At 44.6% G+C, this 17,500-nt stretch overlaps 5 protein-coding genes and 3 non-coding genes across 8 annotated transcripts; 3 read left to right on the top strand and 5 right to left on the bottom strand.

Annotated features, from left to right (window-relative positions):
* Positions 1-6,534: 6,534 nt before the first annotated feature.
* LOC132043607 (small ribosomal subunit protein uS12m) lies at positions 6,535-6,912 on the bottom strand. Its single transcript, XM_059434082.1, has one exon. The coding sequence runs from the start codon at positions 6,910-6,912 to the stop codon at positions 6,535-6,537; it is 378 nt and encodes a 125-aa protein (XP_059290065.1).
* A 47-nt stretch (positions 6,913-6,959) lies between these two features.
* On the bottom strand, positions 6,960-7,319 carry LOC132043606 (NADH-ubiquinone oxidoreductase chain 3). Its single transcript, XM_059434081.1, has one exon. It carries the CDS (start codon positions 7,317-7,319, stop codon positions 6,960-6,962), a length of 360 nt encoding a protein of 119 aa, XP_059290064.1.
* A 100-nt stretch (positions 7,320-7,419) lies between these two features.
* LOC132043605 (uncharacterized mitochondrial protein AtMg00670) lies at positions 7,420-8,386 on the bottom strand. Its single transcript, XM_059434080.1, is given in 4 exon segments — positions 7,420-7,893; positions 7,895-7,975; positions 7,977-8,245; positions 8,248-8,386. Coding segments are annotated over 4 exon segments (963 nt in total).
* Positions 8,387-8,778: 392 nt separating this feature from the next.
* TRNAP-UGG (transfer RNA proline (anticodon UGG)) lies at positions 8,779-8,853 on the bottom strand. The gene has a single exon. It is a non-coding gene; the product is annotated as a tRNA-Pro (tRNA).
* Positions 8,854-11,967: 3,114 nt separating this feature from the next.
* On the top strand, positions 11,968-12,048 carry TRNAL-CAA (transfer RNA leucine (anticodon CAA)). The gene has a single exon. It is a non-coding gene; the product is annotated as a tRNA-Leu (tRNA).
* Positions 12,049-12,958: 910 nt separating this feature from the next.
* On the bottom strand, positions 12,959-13,714 carry LOC132043587 (protein Ycf2-like). Its single transcript, XM_059434063.1, has one exon. The coding sequence runs from the start codon at positions 13,712-13,714 to the stop codon at positions 12,959-12,961; it is 756 nt and encodes a 251-aa protein (XP_059290046.1).
* A 928-nt stretch (positions 13,715-14,642) lies between these two features.
* Positions 14,643-14,716, top strand: TRNAW-CCA (transfer RNA tryptophan (anticodon CCA)). Its single transcript has one exon. It is a non-coding gene; the product is annotated as a tRNA-Trp (tRNA).
* Positions 14,717-16,249: 1,533 nt separating this feature from the next.
* On the top strand, positions 16,250-16,577 carry LOC132043603 (uncharacterized). Its single transcript, XM_059434078.1, is given in 2 exon segments — positions 16,250-16,428; positions 16,430-16,577. Coding segments are annotated over 2 exon segments (327 nt in total).
* The last annotated feature ends 923 nt before the right edge of the window (positions 16,578-17,500 follow it).

Raw genomic sequence — 17,500 nt, forward strand, 5'->3', positions numbered from 1 at the left:
GGGGTCAGACTTTGTGATGAAACAATCTTCAATCGAGGAAAGGGGAAGGAAAGTCAGAATGGGAGGTTAGTCTTTCCCATGTAAGCCAAGGAATGGGATAACCAGGAGAAAGGCGCATAGGATCAGATCACTTGCTCATACACCACAGCGGGCACATTGACTCATGCACTCATGAACTCATATGTACTCCTAAACTCCTGAAATTAGGAAGTGGTTTGAAAGCTTCATTCATGAGCTATCTTACTAAAGGAATTCCAGTTTCCTAAACTGCCGTCGGAAACAGAGGCTATCCTATAGATATGCCTTTGAATCAAACTAATGGCATCCCTTTTATTGCTTACTTCGCTAGCAAGGTATTCCCGATTGTCATCAGACAGAAGAGGGGTTGGACTAGACCAGCTAAGAGCTAGATTCTATATTCCAGATGCGACTGCTGTTACAGCACAAAAGACTGGGAAAGGTAAATAGATATTTAGAGGAAATAGGTATTCGTATCGTGGACACCTTAACCGAAGAGAGCAGATGAGACTTTTCCGCCCTTTGCAGAAGCAGGAAATCGATCTTTAGAATTGAATAAGCGATAGGTTGGATAATATAATAGTGAGGTGGATGGGCCTACCGATCCTGGAGGAAATGGGCTTGGGGAAAAGATGCTATGCTTGAGCCAGCGGAAATGGTTGGTGACGAAGAAAATCATAGGTAGCTTGCAAGCAGAGGAATTCATTACTTTATCTCCTTTCACTTTGAAAGCACTATTATGACTAAGCAAATTCTTTCATTCCCCCTACGCCTCTGTACCCTATTCCTAGCCTAGCCTCTTACCCCGAAATGTGAGAATGAGCTCAAGTAGCCTTCGTCCACATCTCCCTAGAAAGGGGAGCTCTTCTTAGTCCAGGAACTTCTTCTAGTTAGTAGCGATGAATTAGAATGAGAGGATCCATCCAAATTGGGGAGAAAGAGACGTATCCGACGAAAGCAAGATCTATGATAATAGATTCAGTATGGATTCTCTTGTAGGTAGTTTTAGCTTGAGCTCAGGATCCAATCTGTACTATATATTTTGAAACATTTGTGAGATGCCAAAGAGAGTTCGAACAAGGTTTTGAATCGACAGGATCTACTGCTACCCCTCGAAATGGAATAGGTAGGAATGGAATGCCGTGAACCCAGGATTAGGCCTCGTTAGCTCGCTTACTCTTAGTATAGCAGGTAACCAACCTTCTTCCCTTTATGGTCTTGCTTTGATTTCACTCAGAAAAGAAGAAAATGATAGGACCTTGATTCTGTCAAAAAGTGAGTCAGAGGAACTCCTCAAAACCCTATATCCCGTAAGCCATCTAGCCCCTTTTTCCATTACGTAAGCAGTTCGAAGTCTTCAATGTATTACATTCCTTCATCCGGGGAGGTTTTCATAGCCTAAACAGAATGGAAATCGTAGGTCTCTCCGTATGTACCTTTAGCGCTCAGTTCGGAAGTAGATTTCTTTCGTTCCTTCAGTTGCAGCAAGGACTGATTTAGCTCTTTCTTTAGTCTCTATGGCTTGGTGAGTTGTCCAAAGCCAAGGGGCCCTACACTTAACAAGGGAGCCACTCTGCCAGAGCTTCACTCTAGGCCTCTCACGTCGGTAGCTATCCGTAGATCACTGACGATCTTAATCTTTCTCCGAATCAGACTCTTCTTTCTATCTTGTTGCGGGGAAGTTCAGTCATATAGAAGGTCTAATCACGAACAGTTCCAATCCCAGCCTGCCTAGGCATCGAAGAAAACATATCCATATCCCATGTTATCGCACTCGAAACCATGCTAGCTCATGTTGTTGGTATATCACCTTCAACCGCAGGATCAAAGCCTACTAACTCTGTCTCGTCCCAGGCTTTCAACAGCAGGCATGTAACCTTCAAAAGAAGCAATTGAGGATGGAAGCAATCGACCCGGACTAATGGACCTCTCCCAGCAACAGCCTTCGATGGTCTTCCTCCGCAAAGCCGTTATTCCACTGCAAGTCAAGATTTTCCTTTTGATCGTAATCGGGATTCGACCAAGTCAACTGCCTTTCCTGAAGCAGATGCCTGAAAAGTGGGGATCGAAGCCTAAATCAAGGGATCTAAGCAGCTACAAGCAACAATAGCTACACCCGCCTAGGGACCACTCCAGAAGCAAGCTGCGATTAACCAGCTCACTTCCCTCATTCAATAGGGAAGACAACCCGCAGGGATACATGCATAAACAGGAATACTGCTATGCTTACCTACCTGACCATTCATGCAACAACTTACTCACATACCAACAAGGGATATGAATTATACTGAAGCTGCAAGCAACAGGAACTAGTGCCGCTTAGCTACGGTAGTTCGCAGGCCGTTCCTCACTACCTCCATACATGCTTCACACAGAAACAACTGCTGTGCATACACAGAAACAAGGCAGCTACGCACACTAACTCATACCACAACCATTCCTATCGATAGAATACAGGTAATGGCAGATAGGAAGCAGCACTTACAGAGGAATCCATACACCGCAGGGATAGAGATTCACAACAGGAGGATAGCTCAAACGAAGAGAAGAGATATTCTAGACTGACAGGAGCTACAAACGCAGGAGTACGAGCCACTCTCCACGCTCGCTGGAACAACAAACCAAACAAGAAGAGGAACTAGCAAAGGCCTAACGAGACTTCTAGCAGCATCTTCCCATTCCGCATAAACAAACAGAGGAATGAAAGACTGACATCACTGCTTTAGCTGCACCGTTGACTTAGCCGACGCTTTGATTCAATTAGAAATCTAATCACTCGGACAGCCCTGCGCTACACTTCGGGGATACGCTTACCGGGAAGTCCTACGTTCTCTACAACTGGTAGCCCAACTCAACGGGAGAAAGAGAAAGCAGCCCTATTAGAATAGAAGCCTTCGGAACTACTCTAGCATCTTCTTACCCTTCCCTGAAAGTTTCATTCATCAAAAACTTTGTTTCAGAGTGCAGATTTCTTAGCTATACAGGCATTCAAACTTTGATGTATCTAACCTTAGTGTCCATAGGGCAAAGCGGGAAATCCTTACCGGACGAAAGCAAGAAGCAGGCAGCTAATTAACGCAGTCAACTCATAGTTCATCTTCTTCGACCTGTATCCGCATACCATTTACAATCGATAGATAGCTAGTCTGTCTGGTTCTCGAGGAACGCCAGTCTCTCGACTGAGAGGAACGCCTCTTACTAAGGGGATTCTGTTCGGATTCGTCTTTTAGACTAGCACCAACCTTTATTCCATTCCGCAAGTGGAATGTCGTAGGAAACCCTCTACATGGGTGTGCTATAAAACTAGGAGAAGAACAGAACTAAACGGATCAATTCCTTTGACCGGTCGTTTCGAGCTTCCAGTTATTCTGGATTGCTAACGTGGTTCGATGACGCCGATGGAAGGAACCACTGGAGATTCATCCAACTTCGATCCCCTAAAGTAAAGGCAAGCGCGTAGGCTATAGAATCCCAAATAGAGCTCCTTCGGCTCTAAACTGCTACTGTGCTTATTTGGTCTATCAGCGACTCGGCCAGCTACTGACCTAATTGGTAGCTTTTCAGTCAAGGTATGGATCACTCACTTCTGAGTCTATTTGTTGCAGACAAGCTGCTTTGGTCTCACTCCTAGCTTTTCTTATCGAAAGGAAAAAAGAAGGATCGTCTCACTCCAGTCAAATATGTATGTGGTTGGGTTCGAATCCCAATGAGCTATGAATTCGAGGAAAGGACTCTCATCCCCTGAATGAGCATCCCCCGAAACCGATCTATCATGTAGGTTCAGATCCACAAAAGCACCGGCATTCCCTGGTCCTCGGGAATGGTGGTCGCGTACTTCATCTGACGATACGAAGGTATCGGATAGATTGAAGAGTCGTAAGTCGACTTGAATCACCTCAAGGGGTGTAGGTGAGCCCGGTGGTATAAGTGCTTATGTTGGAAAGGCTCTACCCGTTGTATTGTGTAGTGGGAGTAGTCGTGCTAATGTTGAGAAGCAGAGTAAGAAGGCTTGCAGACCTTCTTAGTCCATGCTTTCTATTCTATGTGCGTGGATGTCACTATTGATTCAATTGGCCATCATTTTCACTTAATTCGTATTGGATTCCGCTTTGTCTAATAGACAGAGGAAAAGTTTCCATATCCCACTCTGAAAAAAAAGCCTATTTATTGATAGGTCAGGCCTTCAGAAAGACTTGTTCCATCTTAATCTTCTAGTTTTCACTCTTCTAGTTTGCCGCGGACTCTGCTCTTAGAGTCGATTCCTACTCTCGAACAGAAAGCAGGTAAGCCCTTCAAAGCTTTTCTTTGAAGCGGAGACTATTGGTAGTGAGAGAAATGTCATCTAAAGAAAGTCTCTGACAAGACCTGCTGATTAAAGGAAAAACTCTTCGCTGGGAACTCTCCAAGCAAGTGATTTGAGGTACTTTAGTAACTCGACTGGAATGCTTGAAGCTACTAGAGAAAGTCCTACTCTTTCATTTAGAGCCGAAACAGCTTCAGATGGTTCTTTTCCTGTCTAATTCAACTGTCGACTTTGTAAATGATTCAGTAGACCCGGGAACTTCTATTATTATGTTAGAAGGCTTGCCCCAAGCGCTTTAGGTACCTAGTACGCACAACTAGCCGTTATCCCCTACCGTCATAGCTTCAGATTTCCAACAGCCCTTAGACACTCAAATGCCCCGGGATCGCATTTCCACTTCCACTGTCCCTGGTATCAACCACTTACATCATTAGAAGTAGATCTTCCTCAGAGAAGGAAAGTCTATAGATACCTAAAATGCTGAACAGAAAGTGAAAGCGGTCCAGAAATTCTCATAACCGCGGGGAAGCCCTTCACTTCTAAGGAGGATTTTTGATTCCCATATAACTCCATCAATTGATTCAGTAGCCGCCCTAGTAGCATAAAATACAATTGCTTCTACTCCCGCTTTTGAAGTATGCCATCTATCTTCTGCTGTAAATGCAACTACTGGTTCATTGATAGTGTACACCCTTACCAAGGCCAAGGATGAAATGCCAGATTGAACTGATACTGTTGGCCAATCAAGGCAATCATCAGCCTACGAGGTCTAGGGAATGAAAGTCTTATAGAGGAGACTGGCTTCGTAAGTCAAGTAAATGAATTTGAGATAGATAGCTCGGAGAAGCTGGAGAGGCACGGAGTGACTCGACTGAAAGGAGAGGTGAATGAGTTACCAGCTACAGAAACTATTCACTCTGATGTTACACCATTTCCTGCCGAGAAACGCCTTATCTTTGTGCCGATATTGGAACTATTTCATATGTAGATTCCTCAACTTATTCCCTTTCTGGTATTGAACCAGTAACAAGATCGTCCCTTTCCGATTCCGATTCGTTGACTGCTAGAGCAAGAGGACCTTTCCTACCTTATGATAGACAGCTTTCACTGCTACGGCTATTGGCTTTAGCTCTACTATGGCATTCCCTGTAGTTCTTGGAGTAACTCAAACTCGAACTCCTGTTACAGCTTATGCCGGCTATAGACTACGCCTCTATTCATCCTTCGTTCGTGATCACTCCCAGCAATCACTTCACTGGCTAACAGTTAGTTAGAAAGTGTTCCGGCTAAGGCCTATAGAACTCATTTCACTCCGGTTATAGCTGAAAGTGGCTTTGTTCTTATCGTTCAGTGGTCACTCGCCTATAGGTAAGTAAAGAAGGGATTCTATTGTATTCCGATACTGTTACGAGCTGTCTTAACTCCACTTACTTCTAGGCCATTAGCTCAGTAAGCTCAGTAACTCCATTCTCTTATGCCAGCCTTACCTCAATTCCCTTCTTCGCCTCAACAGCTAAAGCATCCCTTTCTGCAGCTCCTGAAACAGCCGAAGAACCTGGAGTTTATGATTCCGGCAGGAGAGGTATTCTTTACTGCGCTCTAGCAACAAGACAGCTAGCCGATCAGTCGTAACTGCCCCCGACAGCCACTCCTTCTCTACAGCTTGCTCGCATAAGGACGCTTCGCTAGCAGCCTATTCTCATCAAGCTACTCCGAACAAAGAGAAGGAATACTCTTTAGAATGCGCTAGCAGCAACCCTTAGCCGCTCAATCGTGCCTTACCTCAGTAGATGCATACGCACAACGCGGTAGGCACTCGCTCACTACAGCTTGCTTACTTAGGAAGATCGCTTCGCTTGCTAACTAACACATCAAGGAACAAACAAACCTTGCAGACGGAGAAGGGGAACTCTACTTGACAGACAGATAAGGAATCCCCGTCTCCTAGCTAACAATACCTCGTCGGGATGGAATGCCTACTCGGAACAAACTAGCCTGAAAAAGTGATATTTCGTATAATAATAATGAATGAATGAATGGATGGAATTGGATCATCAACGGGCGAAGTGAGTCAAATACACTCTTTCTTGGCTAGTGTGTAGTAGACTCCATTATGGTCATTCGTAACGGCTCCATATAGTTTGATTTTGGGGCGTAACGTTGTGATTGTTCCATCGACTGACCGATAGACTAGTTCCAGAGGCATCTTCCATTCATATCGATTTGGGTTTTTCTGCACCATATTTGGATCTGCCGCTTCTTCGACCCGGAATTCCCATCAAATCCTTTACTCCTCGAATACAATGGGATTTTACACCTGGCGAATCTTTCACTCTACCTCCTCTTATTAACACCTGCGAATGTTCCTGCGAATTATGACCTTCGCCCGGAATGTGAGCAAATATATCATGTCGATTGCTCAACCGTACTTTGGCTATCTTACGTGGAGCGGAATTCGGTTTTTTCGGTGTTCTCGTTGAAACACGCGGGCATGCTCCTAGCTTCTGGGGACATTTATCCAAAGCTCGAGTACGGTCCGTGCGCCGTTTTTCTTCTCTACCATGACGAATCAATTGATTCAACGTAGGCATTATTCTCTTTCCTTTCTTTTTCCCCCCCCATTTTTTGCCCTATCACTTTACTCCCGATCCGAAGCACCCCTTTTCCATTCATAGAGAAATCCAATCGTCAAAATAAATAAAAAGGCCATCATGGACCAAAATCCAAACAGATCAATCTTGTTGGGAGGTACTGCCCAAGGAAAGAAAAAGGTGACTTCCAGATCAGGGATTAAAAATAAAATTGAAACAAGATAAAATCGTATATCGAAACGACTTCTGGCATCACCGGAAGGATCGAAACCACATTCGTAGGCCGACAATTTTTCTGGGTAGGTAGAACTATTGGAAGCAAATGGAAAAGGAACACCGAGTAGGATCAAAGAAACTAGCAGACTAATCACTAAATAGATAGAAATTGGTGCAAATTCTGACATCATTACAGCCCACTTTGTTTTCTCGCTCCTTGCTGGCGAAGAAGCGGCATATCGAAAAATAAAGAAAGAAGCAAAAGCCCATCCCGAAAGGTAGCTTGCTTACTTATGCGATAGAGTCCCCCCCAGGGCCGCCTTTCTTGAGGAACACTCTATTTTTGAGTTCCTGAAATTCTGGGGCCTCTTTACCGCGCTCATTTAGAGCACTTAACAGGTGGTATAACTGCTTCACGGAGTGCTCTCCCGTGGCGGTACGGGGATTGTCGAGGGCCCGAGCTCCCCGCCCCATCCAATCCCCCGTTGGATCAAGGCCAGCCATTACCTTCACAATCTCTACCTTGACCTCGAAGAGGTCTTCGGCTTGAATGTGGGCTAATTGGATGTCCGAGTATAAGGGATAAGCAAATCGAGCCAGAAGGCGGCGTTCTATCGCCTCCACGCTATCCCCCCCAATCATTTCATCCCTTCTGTAGGGATAGGAGACAGATGGCCCAGCTTCGTCCCCCCCGGAAGGGACTGGATTAGCTGGAAGCGCAGGCCCAGCTTCCTGGGGACCCCGCCGATTTACCGAGGGTTCACCCCTCTTCCGTTTGGGGTGCCTCGAGACTACGTCGATTGACCGAGGGTTCACTCTCTTCCGTCTGGGACTCCCCTGCCGGGGGAGTCCGAGAATGATTCCTCGAGAACGTCCAGTTCAAACGGATCCTCCTCCCACGTGGAGGAGCTCTCCCGCCCCGTTAGGGCCGTAGAAGGAAGTGCTTCCCCTACTACGGCCTTCCAAACAAAAGGTCCCAACAGGAGGGGCAAAGCCTGACCACCCAGTAGGTGGATGACTTCAATCCGTATGAAAGATCCCACGAACCCAGCGGAAAAGAGTAAGAAGAGATTGAGAATCCCCCTCAGTGGTCCTTTCAAACGAAAGTGACTAAAACAAAGGAGAAGCTCACTAGCGCGAAGAATGAAACGCACGTAGTGGTCAGAATAGCGCTTCCTTCTGATTCTAGAAAACGTCTGAAAACGAAACCGATCAAACTACCGAGCAGGGGTAACAGCCATTGGAGTCGATTTTTCATAAATTTGAGATTTTTTCGTTTTTTTTCCTTATCAGAGAGGGCTCCCCTAGGGGTGTTTAGTAACTCGAGCATTTCTTGTTTACTCGAACAGCAAAGGAGAGGTGCTTTAGCACCTCGACTGCAAGGAGAGGTGCTTTAGCAACTCGACTGAAAAGGCGTTCCTCGGAGTGACTCGAGCACTTGTCTAGAGAGGTGCTTTAGCAACTCGACTGAAAGCGAGGCCAAGGACGGGGTCGAACCGTCATTCCAGGATTTGCAGTCCGATACATTGCCATTATGTTACCTAGCCAAACCCGCCACCTCATGTGCCAAAGTCAAACGGTTGTTCTTTCTTCCCCTTTTTTATATATATATGCTGTGGCGGGCGGAGCGGCATAGCGAAAAAAAAGACATCAAGGTGACAGGATTCGAACCTATGGCCCTCTGTACCCAAAACAGATGCGCTGACCAGACTGCGCTACACCTCGTCTCACTCCCCGAAGCATATAGATCCACCCGATCAATGAACACTAACTGAAAGCGGCCGAGAATGAGTAGATATCCCCTACGGGAATCGAACCCGTGTCTTCGACATGAAAAGACGATGTCCGAACCACTAGACGAAAGGGACAAAAAAAAAAAAAGCCATTCTTCATATACCTCAGCTCCGAGAATAGAAGTGAATCTTTTCTTTCTATACGAAATTCAAGATTCTGTTTGTGTTCCGTGAACTCAATAACCACTTATTTGAAATGCTATAGCGGGTGCAGTTGAATTGGGACCTAAGATGGGGCATGGAAGCTCTTCTAAAAGATTATCGAGACGCACGCATAGAATAGGTAGAAAGAATCAAATAAGGCTTTTCAGGTTGCAGAATGGCCTCTCTGGTCGATCCGTTGAATAAACAAAAGCTACTACTCAATGGCTGGTTAAGATCTTATTGGTAGAATTCTTCGGATTTCTTTGGTCCTAGCACTCGAAACGAGACAAGTACGTGTGTACATAGGACGCGAGATGAATCACAAGGAGCGAAGCCTGCTTGACCAACGGGAGAAGCCAACTCTGTTCCTCCTTACAGGCTGTTTTCCACCATATAATAAATGAGAGCTAGCCGATTCGGATTCTGCTTGAGCTACCTTCTCTTTTAAGTTAAGGTCGGAGAGCAGCAATGAGTGCATACCCCTACCTACGCCCTAAACTGAGCAAGATAGCTTCCATTGAGAGAGATCGAGATGTGAGATATGAGATCAGTTACCGCATTAGACAGGTACTACACTTCTGAAAATAAAGGGGGAAGGGACCTGATCCTGAGAAAACGACTTATTCCTTGCGACCCCTATCCCTCCCTATCTTTGGAAACAAGTCACTTTTACTACCCAATTGCAAATCAATCATTTTTGGAAAGGAAAGGGAGATGGAAAGGAAAAAGGCATAATCAATATTCAAAGAATCGGGAAAAGGTAACAAAGTCATCAGTGCCACAGCTTGGGGATTTGCAAACAAACCGATTCTACTCGAAGATTTGAAGTCTCACTACCCTCACTTGTTTTGTCATTCACTATCTTTCGATTCCTTCCCCGAGTGGGGCGAAGTCACTCGACTGCAAGGAGAGGGGTTTTTATACCAAGTGCCCTAAGAAGTGAGTAGAGAATGGTTACCTGCTAGGGAGGCTAGGATTGTAGATTGGGAAACTTCACTGAATTCCTCAACCCTTGAAATCCCACCTCTTCCTTTAGTTTATGCTAATCGATTGAGTAGTCATAGAGTCGCACCCCTATGGAGGCTTCTTGCTACTGCCCTACCATAAGAGAAATAAGCCTGTCACAGGAGGAACCTAGCTTCTTCAGCGAAGCTGAGGAACCCTGAGTCTCTCTAACATCAGAATCCGAACAAAAGACCTACAGGTCGGCCACAGCTGCCTACGATCCAGTGTGCAGGGTGCTCGCTTAAAAAAAGTGATCGGAGATATATCTTTCGATCGAGCTGCTATCTTATTGAACATGCGCAGAGAGTGGCTACTGCTTCAAAGCTTTCGACGAAAAGGAGCCACCCTCTGTCCATGCTCGACTTCGCTGTAATTCCATTGAAAAGCCGCGGGAAACAGTGACAGAGTAGAAGTTTTCCGGATATAGTAGTTTCATTTGTCCCGGTGTAAGAAGTCTAAGGCTTCAGATTCCTACGGGCCCTAAGCGGAACAATCGAGCTCATAGTGGAAGTCTTTGCCGGAGTTCTTCCGTTGGAGTTTCGGGTATTCAAGTTTGTATTATTCTCTCTGTAAGGGGTAAAGTCTAAGAAAGATTTCTATTGGGCATGCAACACTCCCAGAATAACACCTTGCAGTGTTAGAACTTATCTATTGGAGGTAATAAAAAGGAGGCATTTTCCGGCTAGACAGGTTAGGCTTTTCCGGGACAGGAGGTAACTGCTCTTAGGGAACCACAAAGTCAGAACTTTCCCCGCTCTATGTTCTCAGCCAATAACTATCAGACTGGGCCTATTAGCCCTGAACTCTTAGAAGAATGTCTAGGTAAAAAAAAGTGGTTTCTTTAGCTTAAAGTCTCTCTCTTTTCCTAGAACTCACGTTAGTCGGTCAAAGATTCCGTTGGAAAGGTAGATGACATTTCTGCTCTCGAGGAACGCCTTCCTTGAAGTTGAGAGCTTAGACCCGAGTTCTTTCTTTGACTTCTCTAGTATGAGTGTGCCAAGGCATTCTTTCAAGTAGCAAGGAAAGAAGCTTACTATTCTTTCGTTCAAAGTTAGGAATTTCCCAAATGGCTTGCGGAAGAGCTTTTCTTTACTATATATGCATCAGATCTATCTTATCGGATCGGATAAAGACAGTGACTTCGTACAACAAATCTGGACTTGCTTGCTCATTCCTGAGGTTGAACCAGTCCCCTTTCCTCGTTAATCTGGCCTATCGCTTTTGCCCTTGCCAGAGATAGATTCTTTCCATAGTGTCAATGCTTCCCCTGGTCTTTCCCACCGGAAATTCCAAAAGAATAACACCATGAAGTTTATCCACGAAGTGAATTGATTAAGTCTTCTCCGTAGGCAAACCTTTTTCCTATAACTTCCCAACTCAAATACGACTTTGTTTTCAAGGCAAATCCATTGACAGATCCTTGCTTTTTGAATCCACATGAGGAAAGATCTTCTCGAGCTTTTATCTGTTTATATAAAAAGGCATAGGACTCCCTACTTGCAAGAGTGCCAGACGTAGCCTTGTGCCTGGCCATTGGTGGTGCTTCCGCATTCTTCCAAAGGACCTCTTATCGAGTCATTTCATACCTTTGGAATTTTTTTCTCTCCTATTAGGGACCTCTTTCCGTTGGGAGCTCTCTCTGTCGGTATTACCACTGCACTCGGTCAGTGACTCTTTCCTTTTGTGAACCGGAGCTTCTTACTAACAGCTACTTGACCACAGTCACTCAGTCTATTGTCTCCCGGGCTTTGGTTTTAGAGAGATTTCCGAGTGCTATTCTTACAGCTTGCCTTACTAATTAATGTGCCCCTTTGCTACTGCTGCCATACCACATTCAGTCCAATTGGCCATACTAGATAGATATCATATTTATGGAATAAGATTCACTCCGATGAACGCCTTGGTGGTGAAATGGTAGACACGCGAGACTCAAAATCTCGTGCTAAAAAGCGTGGAGGTTCGAGTCCTCTTCAAGGCATAATATTGAAATGGAATAAGTTCGGCAGCGGATCGCGAAATCTTGGCGATCTTCTCTATCTAATGAATGGGGAAGGGGAGTCCGCTTTGAAATCGTCCGCCCTGCGCCCCGCAGTATATGATTCAACAGGAATCACACAAGGGTAGATTGATACAATCTAAACCTCTGGTAAAATGCCCCCGTAACCCAGCAGATAAAGTACATAGTCCGTTTTAGGGATTGGTGACTTACCCATTCAGTGACTTTGGCACTGGATGGACGTTACCAAAATTGGTACTATCGGGTCGGGTGAATTCAATAATAGACGCCTGGCGGCATTCCAGCCTTCCTTCTCCTTTCAGGACCTATCCTAAACAGAATCCAGTACTTCTTGGTCGTGAATATCTGAATAGGGCAAACCACTCCGTGGATATCTTTACTTCGGAACAAAACAATTAGAATTAGGCTCGGTCAACTGGAATGTGTATTATCCATATAGGGGATCTTCCAATTGAGAAGATCTATCGACCTGAGACGAAGAGAAAGGTCTATCTATTTTATTTAGTTATTCAGTTGATTCGTTATTGGAACAGATAGCAACAACAATTTCATCCGACATGCGTATTTTTGATTTTCCAATGGATTTCCATCCTTCATTAATGGAAATTTTTTTGATGTAGTGAGTAATAGCTCTGGTTGTTCGCTGTTCAAGAATTCTTGTTTAGGCAGTTCGTACCACCCATACATAGTGTTTTGATCTAAGATTTCAATTCTTCCATGTTTCCGTCGTAGCATATTGTTCCATGGAGCTAAGTGGAAGAAACAGGTGTTTCTACAACTCTACCACCCAGTCAATTCCGTTCCACTTAATCCCTATTTCATGGACACATATCTTTCCGGCTAAGTAATGGGAAACCTTTCTCCTGTTACATTACATGAATCCTATTTTCATTTCATCCGGAAAAAGCCATCTTTTTTTCAACAATGTCTTTGTCATTCGATCCACTAGCGTTCCGTTAGATAGGAACAGATTTGATAAATACTGATAACTCTCGGATAGAGTATTAGAACGGAAAAATCCATTAGATAATGAACTATTGGTTCTAAGCCATCTCTGGCGCTGAATCAACAATTCGAAGTGCTTTTCTTGCGTATTCTTGATAAACCAGCGTTTATATATAGATGTAGGAGGATCTGTTTGGGAAGTAAGAAGCCCCTTTGACATCTCTTCATCTGCAAAGAATTCTCGATGTGAAAACACAGAGACAAAGGGCTGATCTTTGAATAGGAAAAAGAGTGGATCTGCGGGGTCCCAAATGAATTGGCTTATTCTAAAAAAGCCTTGTTCTTTGGAAGACCTATCTCGTCTCTGGTACTGCATGGTTCCGCTCTGCAAGAACTCCGAATCATTCTCTTGAAGCTCATACTTTTCATCATAAATGATCCGCTTGCCCCGAAATGACCCGGCCAAATAGGGAAATCCCAATTCATTAGGCCTTTCGATACAATCAAATAGAAAGCCCCGAGGGCGCCATATTCTAGGAGCCCAAACTATGTGATTGAATAAATCCTCCTCTATCTGTTCCGGGTCGAGGACTGCTTCTCCTTCCCCTTCTTCAAACTCCGATTCGTATTTTTCATAGAGAAATCTCTGATCAACGATAGAACAAGATCCATCTTGCATCATATATAAGGGATCCCTTGGTTCGGAGCGAAAAAGCAATGTCACTCGATCATTATCAAACTGACTGCAATCTTGGACTTTTCTCCCCTCTCTCCTTCTCGTTTCACTCGAGTTATTGAAACCTCTCGCTACGCTTCGAGTAATCAATACCTCTCCTTTAGTCGAGTTTCCTGTTTCACAACCTCTCCTTTTCAGTCGACTACTAGGCGCTCGAAACAAGTTCTCGAGTCACTAAAGTGCCCAAAGGCTGAGTGACTAAATACTTTACGAAAACTAAAGCGCTAACGCGCCTTATAATATTTAGTAAAGCAACCTTCGCGCTAGGCGCCTGTTTTTTTTGTCGGGGTGGAAGCTGGCGGCAGGGTCTTGTTTTTTTTTTTTTCCGGATAGACGGAATTGGGATCTCTCTCGCATGCAAGCATTTTATCGGGAAAGCCTCAGCTTATTCAATTCAAAGGGCTGATTATTTATCAGCCTTTTTTTCATAAGTAAGTTAGCGTTTGTAGGAGGGGCGGGATTATGATGAGTATATAAATCAAAAAGCAAAAAGAAAAAATGGCAAGAGAAATTTGATATCGATGGAGGCGTTCCTCGGATGTGGAAAAGAGGGCAGGGATTCTCTACAATGAGACCGTAGACCAATTGAAAGGGATGTAGCGCAGCTTGGTAGCGCCTTTGTTTTGAGTCAAAATGTCACAGGTTCGAATCCTCAAATGATAGGATCATCTGAGACTTCTCCTGTCATCCCTACCTATTCTTTCTCCTCTGAGCAGTAAGGAGGGATCAATTTGAGATCGATTCAAATTGGACATAGATAATCTTTCAATTTCTCATATTATATATAATAGTATAGGCGTGGAAAATTTATTGGGGTTATAAAAAAAAAAAAAAGAATCCTCGTCTTTACAGTCTTATTAATTGTGATAAGAAAGCGCTCTTAGTTCAGTTCGGTAGAACGTGGGTCTCCAAAACCCAATGTCGTAGGTTCAAATCCTACAGAGCGTGATTCCGTTGCTCTTGTTAGGTCAAAATTAGACTGAACTCAAATAATTGAACAGCACTCATCTTTCCATTGGGTGTCTGCCTATCTGGCTAATTCGTCTAGATCTGATCAAGATGCTTTCCCAGGGGTTCCTCCACTCACCCATTGGTAACCTAGGGAACTCACAAGCGCTTGCACTGGAACAAGACATATCAGCTAATCCGCTTCCGTACCAGAAACCTCTGATAGCAGCAGCAGTTAAAAGAGGTAGGGGAATGGCATTTTGAGAATCTGCTTTTGCACCCCCGGAAAGTACTGATATCAGATTGAGTACTACATCCCACAATAGGTATTTGCTTTTCTTCTTTATCGGTCGTCAAAGAGAGAAGAAGGATTGGCACAATTGATTAACTAGCTGACCTTCCAGCCCGCATCTAACTAAGGAAAGCTATAGGGAAGACTCTACCGTACCGAAGCCCTAAAATATCATAGCAGTAAGCGTGCCTATAACCTATAAGGGGAATAGTCTTAAGCTACTTTCTTCTTGATGCTCTTGTAAGCACCATAAGGTAATGAATTCATCTTACTCTAACAACTGGCTATTTTTGATTCTGCTTTTCCACCTAGACACCTACTTCAACGTGCGTAGGCCTCTTCTCCTATGCCGTAGCGGAGTAGCTTTGTCCGTCATTTAGCATCAGTTCTGAAGCGGCTGCAGCATCTGTTGTCACTTTCACCACCCCACTGTCCCTTTGCTTCTTAAGCTGCTAGCTCGATATTATGGTCTGGCTTTCCAGAAGGGGTTAGATTGGATTATCTATAGGGGAGGCTCTAAGACCCTTATATCGAAAGATTTGATTTGCTATTTGAGTTTCGGACCTTGATTACTTTGACTATATTACTAGATCGATAGCCAAAACTACTCGAAAAAAAGGATAGGAGATTATCCTCTTCATTCGTGGAGTGTTCTCCTCGTTGGTTAAATGTTAGGATGGACCACCTAGAATAAACGGGAAAGCCTTCTACCCGAAACCTTCTACTTAGTCCCACGAAGAGAGATAGATGCAGCATACCGTAGTGCTCCCCAGCTAAACCTTCGACATGCATTGGAGCAAGGCGGATAACCTTCTAACAGGGGCCAGGAGGTAATTTATTAGATTTCGAGATAGCTCTCACCTTCCCAGATAAAGATTCATTCTGTCTTATTCAGGTCCGGAAGAAGAAGGATCAGCAGAACAGGAATCTGTCCGCCGGATGAGGTTGGTCTACGATCAGAGCTCAGAAGATGATCGCCCGGAAAGTTTCTTTCGTCAAACCTCTCCCACGCCCAATCTTTACATTAGTGGACGGACACCGCCCAATCCTAGAACAGGAATCTTTCAATGTCGACCACAAGATAAAGAAACCGATGCAAGCATTAGTTCCACAACGAATCGGCTTATAGTCATTCCTGGCACTCGGCGCATGTCTTTGATCAACCCCGGTTCCGTCACTCGTATCTGGTTGAACCAGTACTTCCTTTCCGCCGTTCCTAGGGACCACCCACTCCCGTTCCCATGAGTGATCCGAGACAGTACGCGGAGATTAATCGGTCTCTTTTGGTTCTCATTCCAAAAGTTGAGCAGCCTGTTAGCATAAAAATGGCAATTATCCTCCTTCTATTCGTTCTGGATACGGGCCTAGTCCTGAGTGCGCTGTCTGTCTTCTCGGCTGGCCCAAACAACGGGATTGGTCCTGGGATTAGCACCAAAATTTCTCGGCATCTCATCCTCCTGTTGCTGGTCATTTCCTAAAGGATCGAAGGTTCAGCCGACGCCTCAAAGTGGATTTGTTGTGCGAAGGGTGCGACCGGGATTTAGAGTTAGAATAGCGGGGAAGACTTGACCTCAGGCAGCGTGAAACCAGTTTATTTCATTCGATGTAGTGGTCCGATTGCCTAGTGGAAGCCCTGAGGCACTTGATTCTTGCGTACGCTCGGCTCCTCTACCAATCACCACAGCGCGAGATGCAAGAGTGACCCATCTCTCCACACCAACTGGACCATACAATACACTCTCTTTATAAGAAAAGAAAAAAAGATTTGGAACCGAAAGATAGGAAATAAATTGACTTCCAGAGCGGAAGGAATACTTAACCACGCCTCGAGTCCCAGTCTCCTAGTGGTGAGATGGTAAAGGGCAATGTCCGGTTCTGGCCAAGAGATGTCTTTGCTCCGTCCCCCTTCTTGTTGGTTGGCACAAGCCCTTGTAGTAGTAAGTCTTTCCTCCGGCCGGATCGGATGTTAGAGTCAATTCCATTGTAGGTTTGACCATTAAGTGAATGCAAATATAGGTAGAATTTGAATCAACGACCTAAGAGTCTTCTTTTGCCTATCGTAGTTACCTTGATGTGATAAATGGTCCAACTTTCTTGAAAGATATCAGATCTTGAAAGTCCTGCTCATATACATACTAATATGATCGCTACCAGGTCATCCCACTACACACCATCAAGCAACCACTACTGAAGCTATCAACTCAATTCTCTCGTTCGAATGGGGAGATAGATAAAAGAAACGAAACTCTATAAAATATCATAAGAGAAGAAGATTTTCATTCCAGCTTAAATAAGTAAGACTTGACTCTTTTCAAAATTCCGATCAACAACTTGGAGGGATGGCTGAGTGGCTTAAGGCATTGGTTTGCTAAATCGACATACAAGAAGATTGTATCATGGGTTCGAATCCCATTCCCTCCGGCGCGGGAGTGAAACAGGCGGGCGAAATGAGAAGAGCACTACTTAGTGACTAGGAGCGGGGAGCCCGTTGC

This window comes from Lycium ferocissimum, unplaced genomic scaffold (assembly GCF_029784015.1).
Source record: "Lycium ferocissimum isolate CSIRO_LF1 unplaced genomic scaffold, AGI_CSIRO_Lferr_CH_V1 ctg2594, whole genome shotgun sequence".
Lineage (NCBI taxonomy): Eukaryota > Viridiplantae > Streptophyta > Magnoliopsida > Solanales > Solanaceae > Lycium > Lycium ferocissimum.

Bases quoted from the DNA above. Each gene is read 5' to 3' on its own strand.
- LOC132043606 (XM_059434081.1), bottom strand. From the start codon at position 7,319: ATGATGTCAGAATTTGCACCAATTTCTATCTATTTAGTGATTAGTCTG.
- LOC132043587 (XM_059434063.1), bottom strand. From the start codon at position 13,714: ATGATGCAAGATGGATCTTGTTCTATCGTTGATCAGAGATTTCTCTAT.
- LOC132043607 (XM_059434082.1), bottom strand. From the start codon at position 6,912: ATGCCTACGTTGAATCAATTGATTCGTCATGGTAGAGAAGAAAAACGG.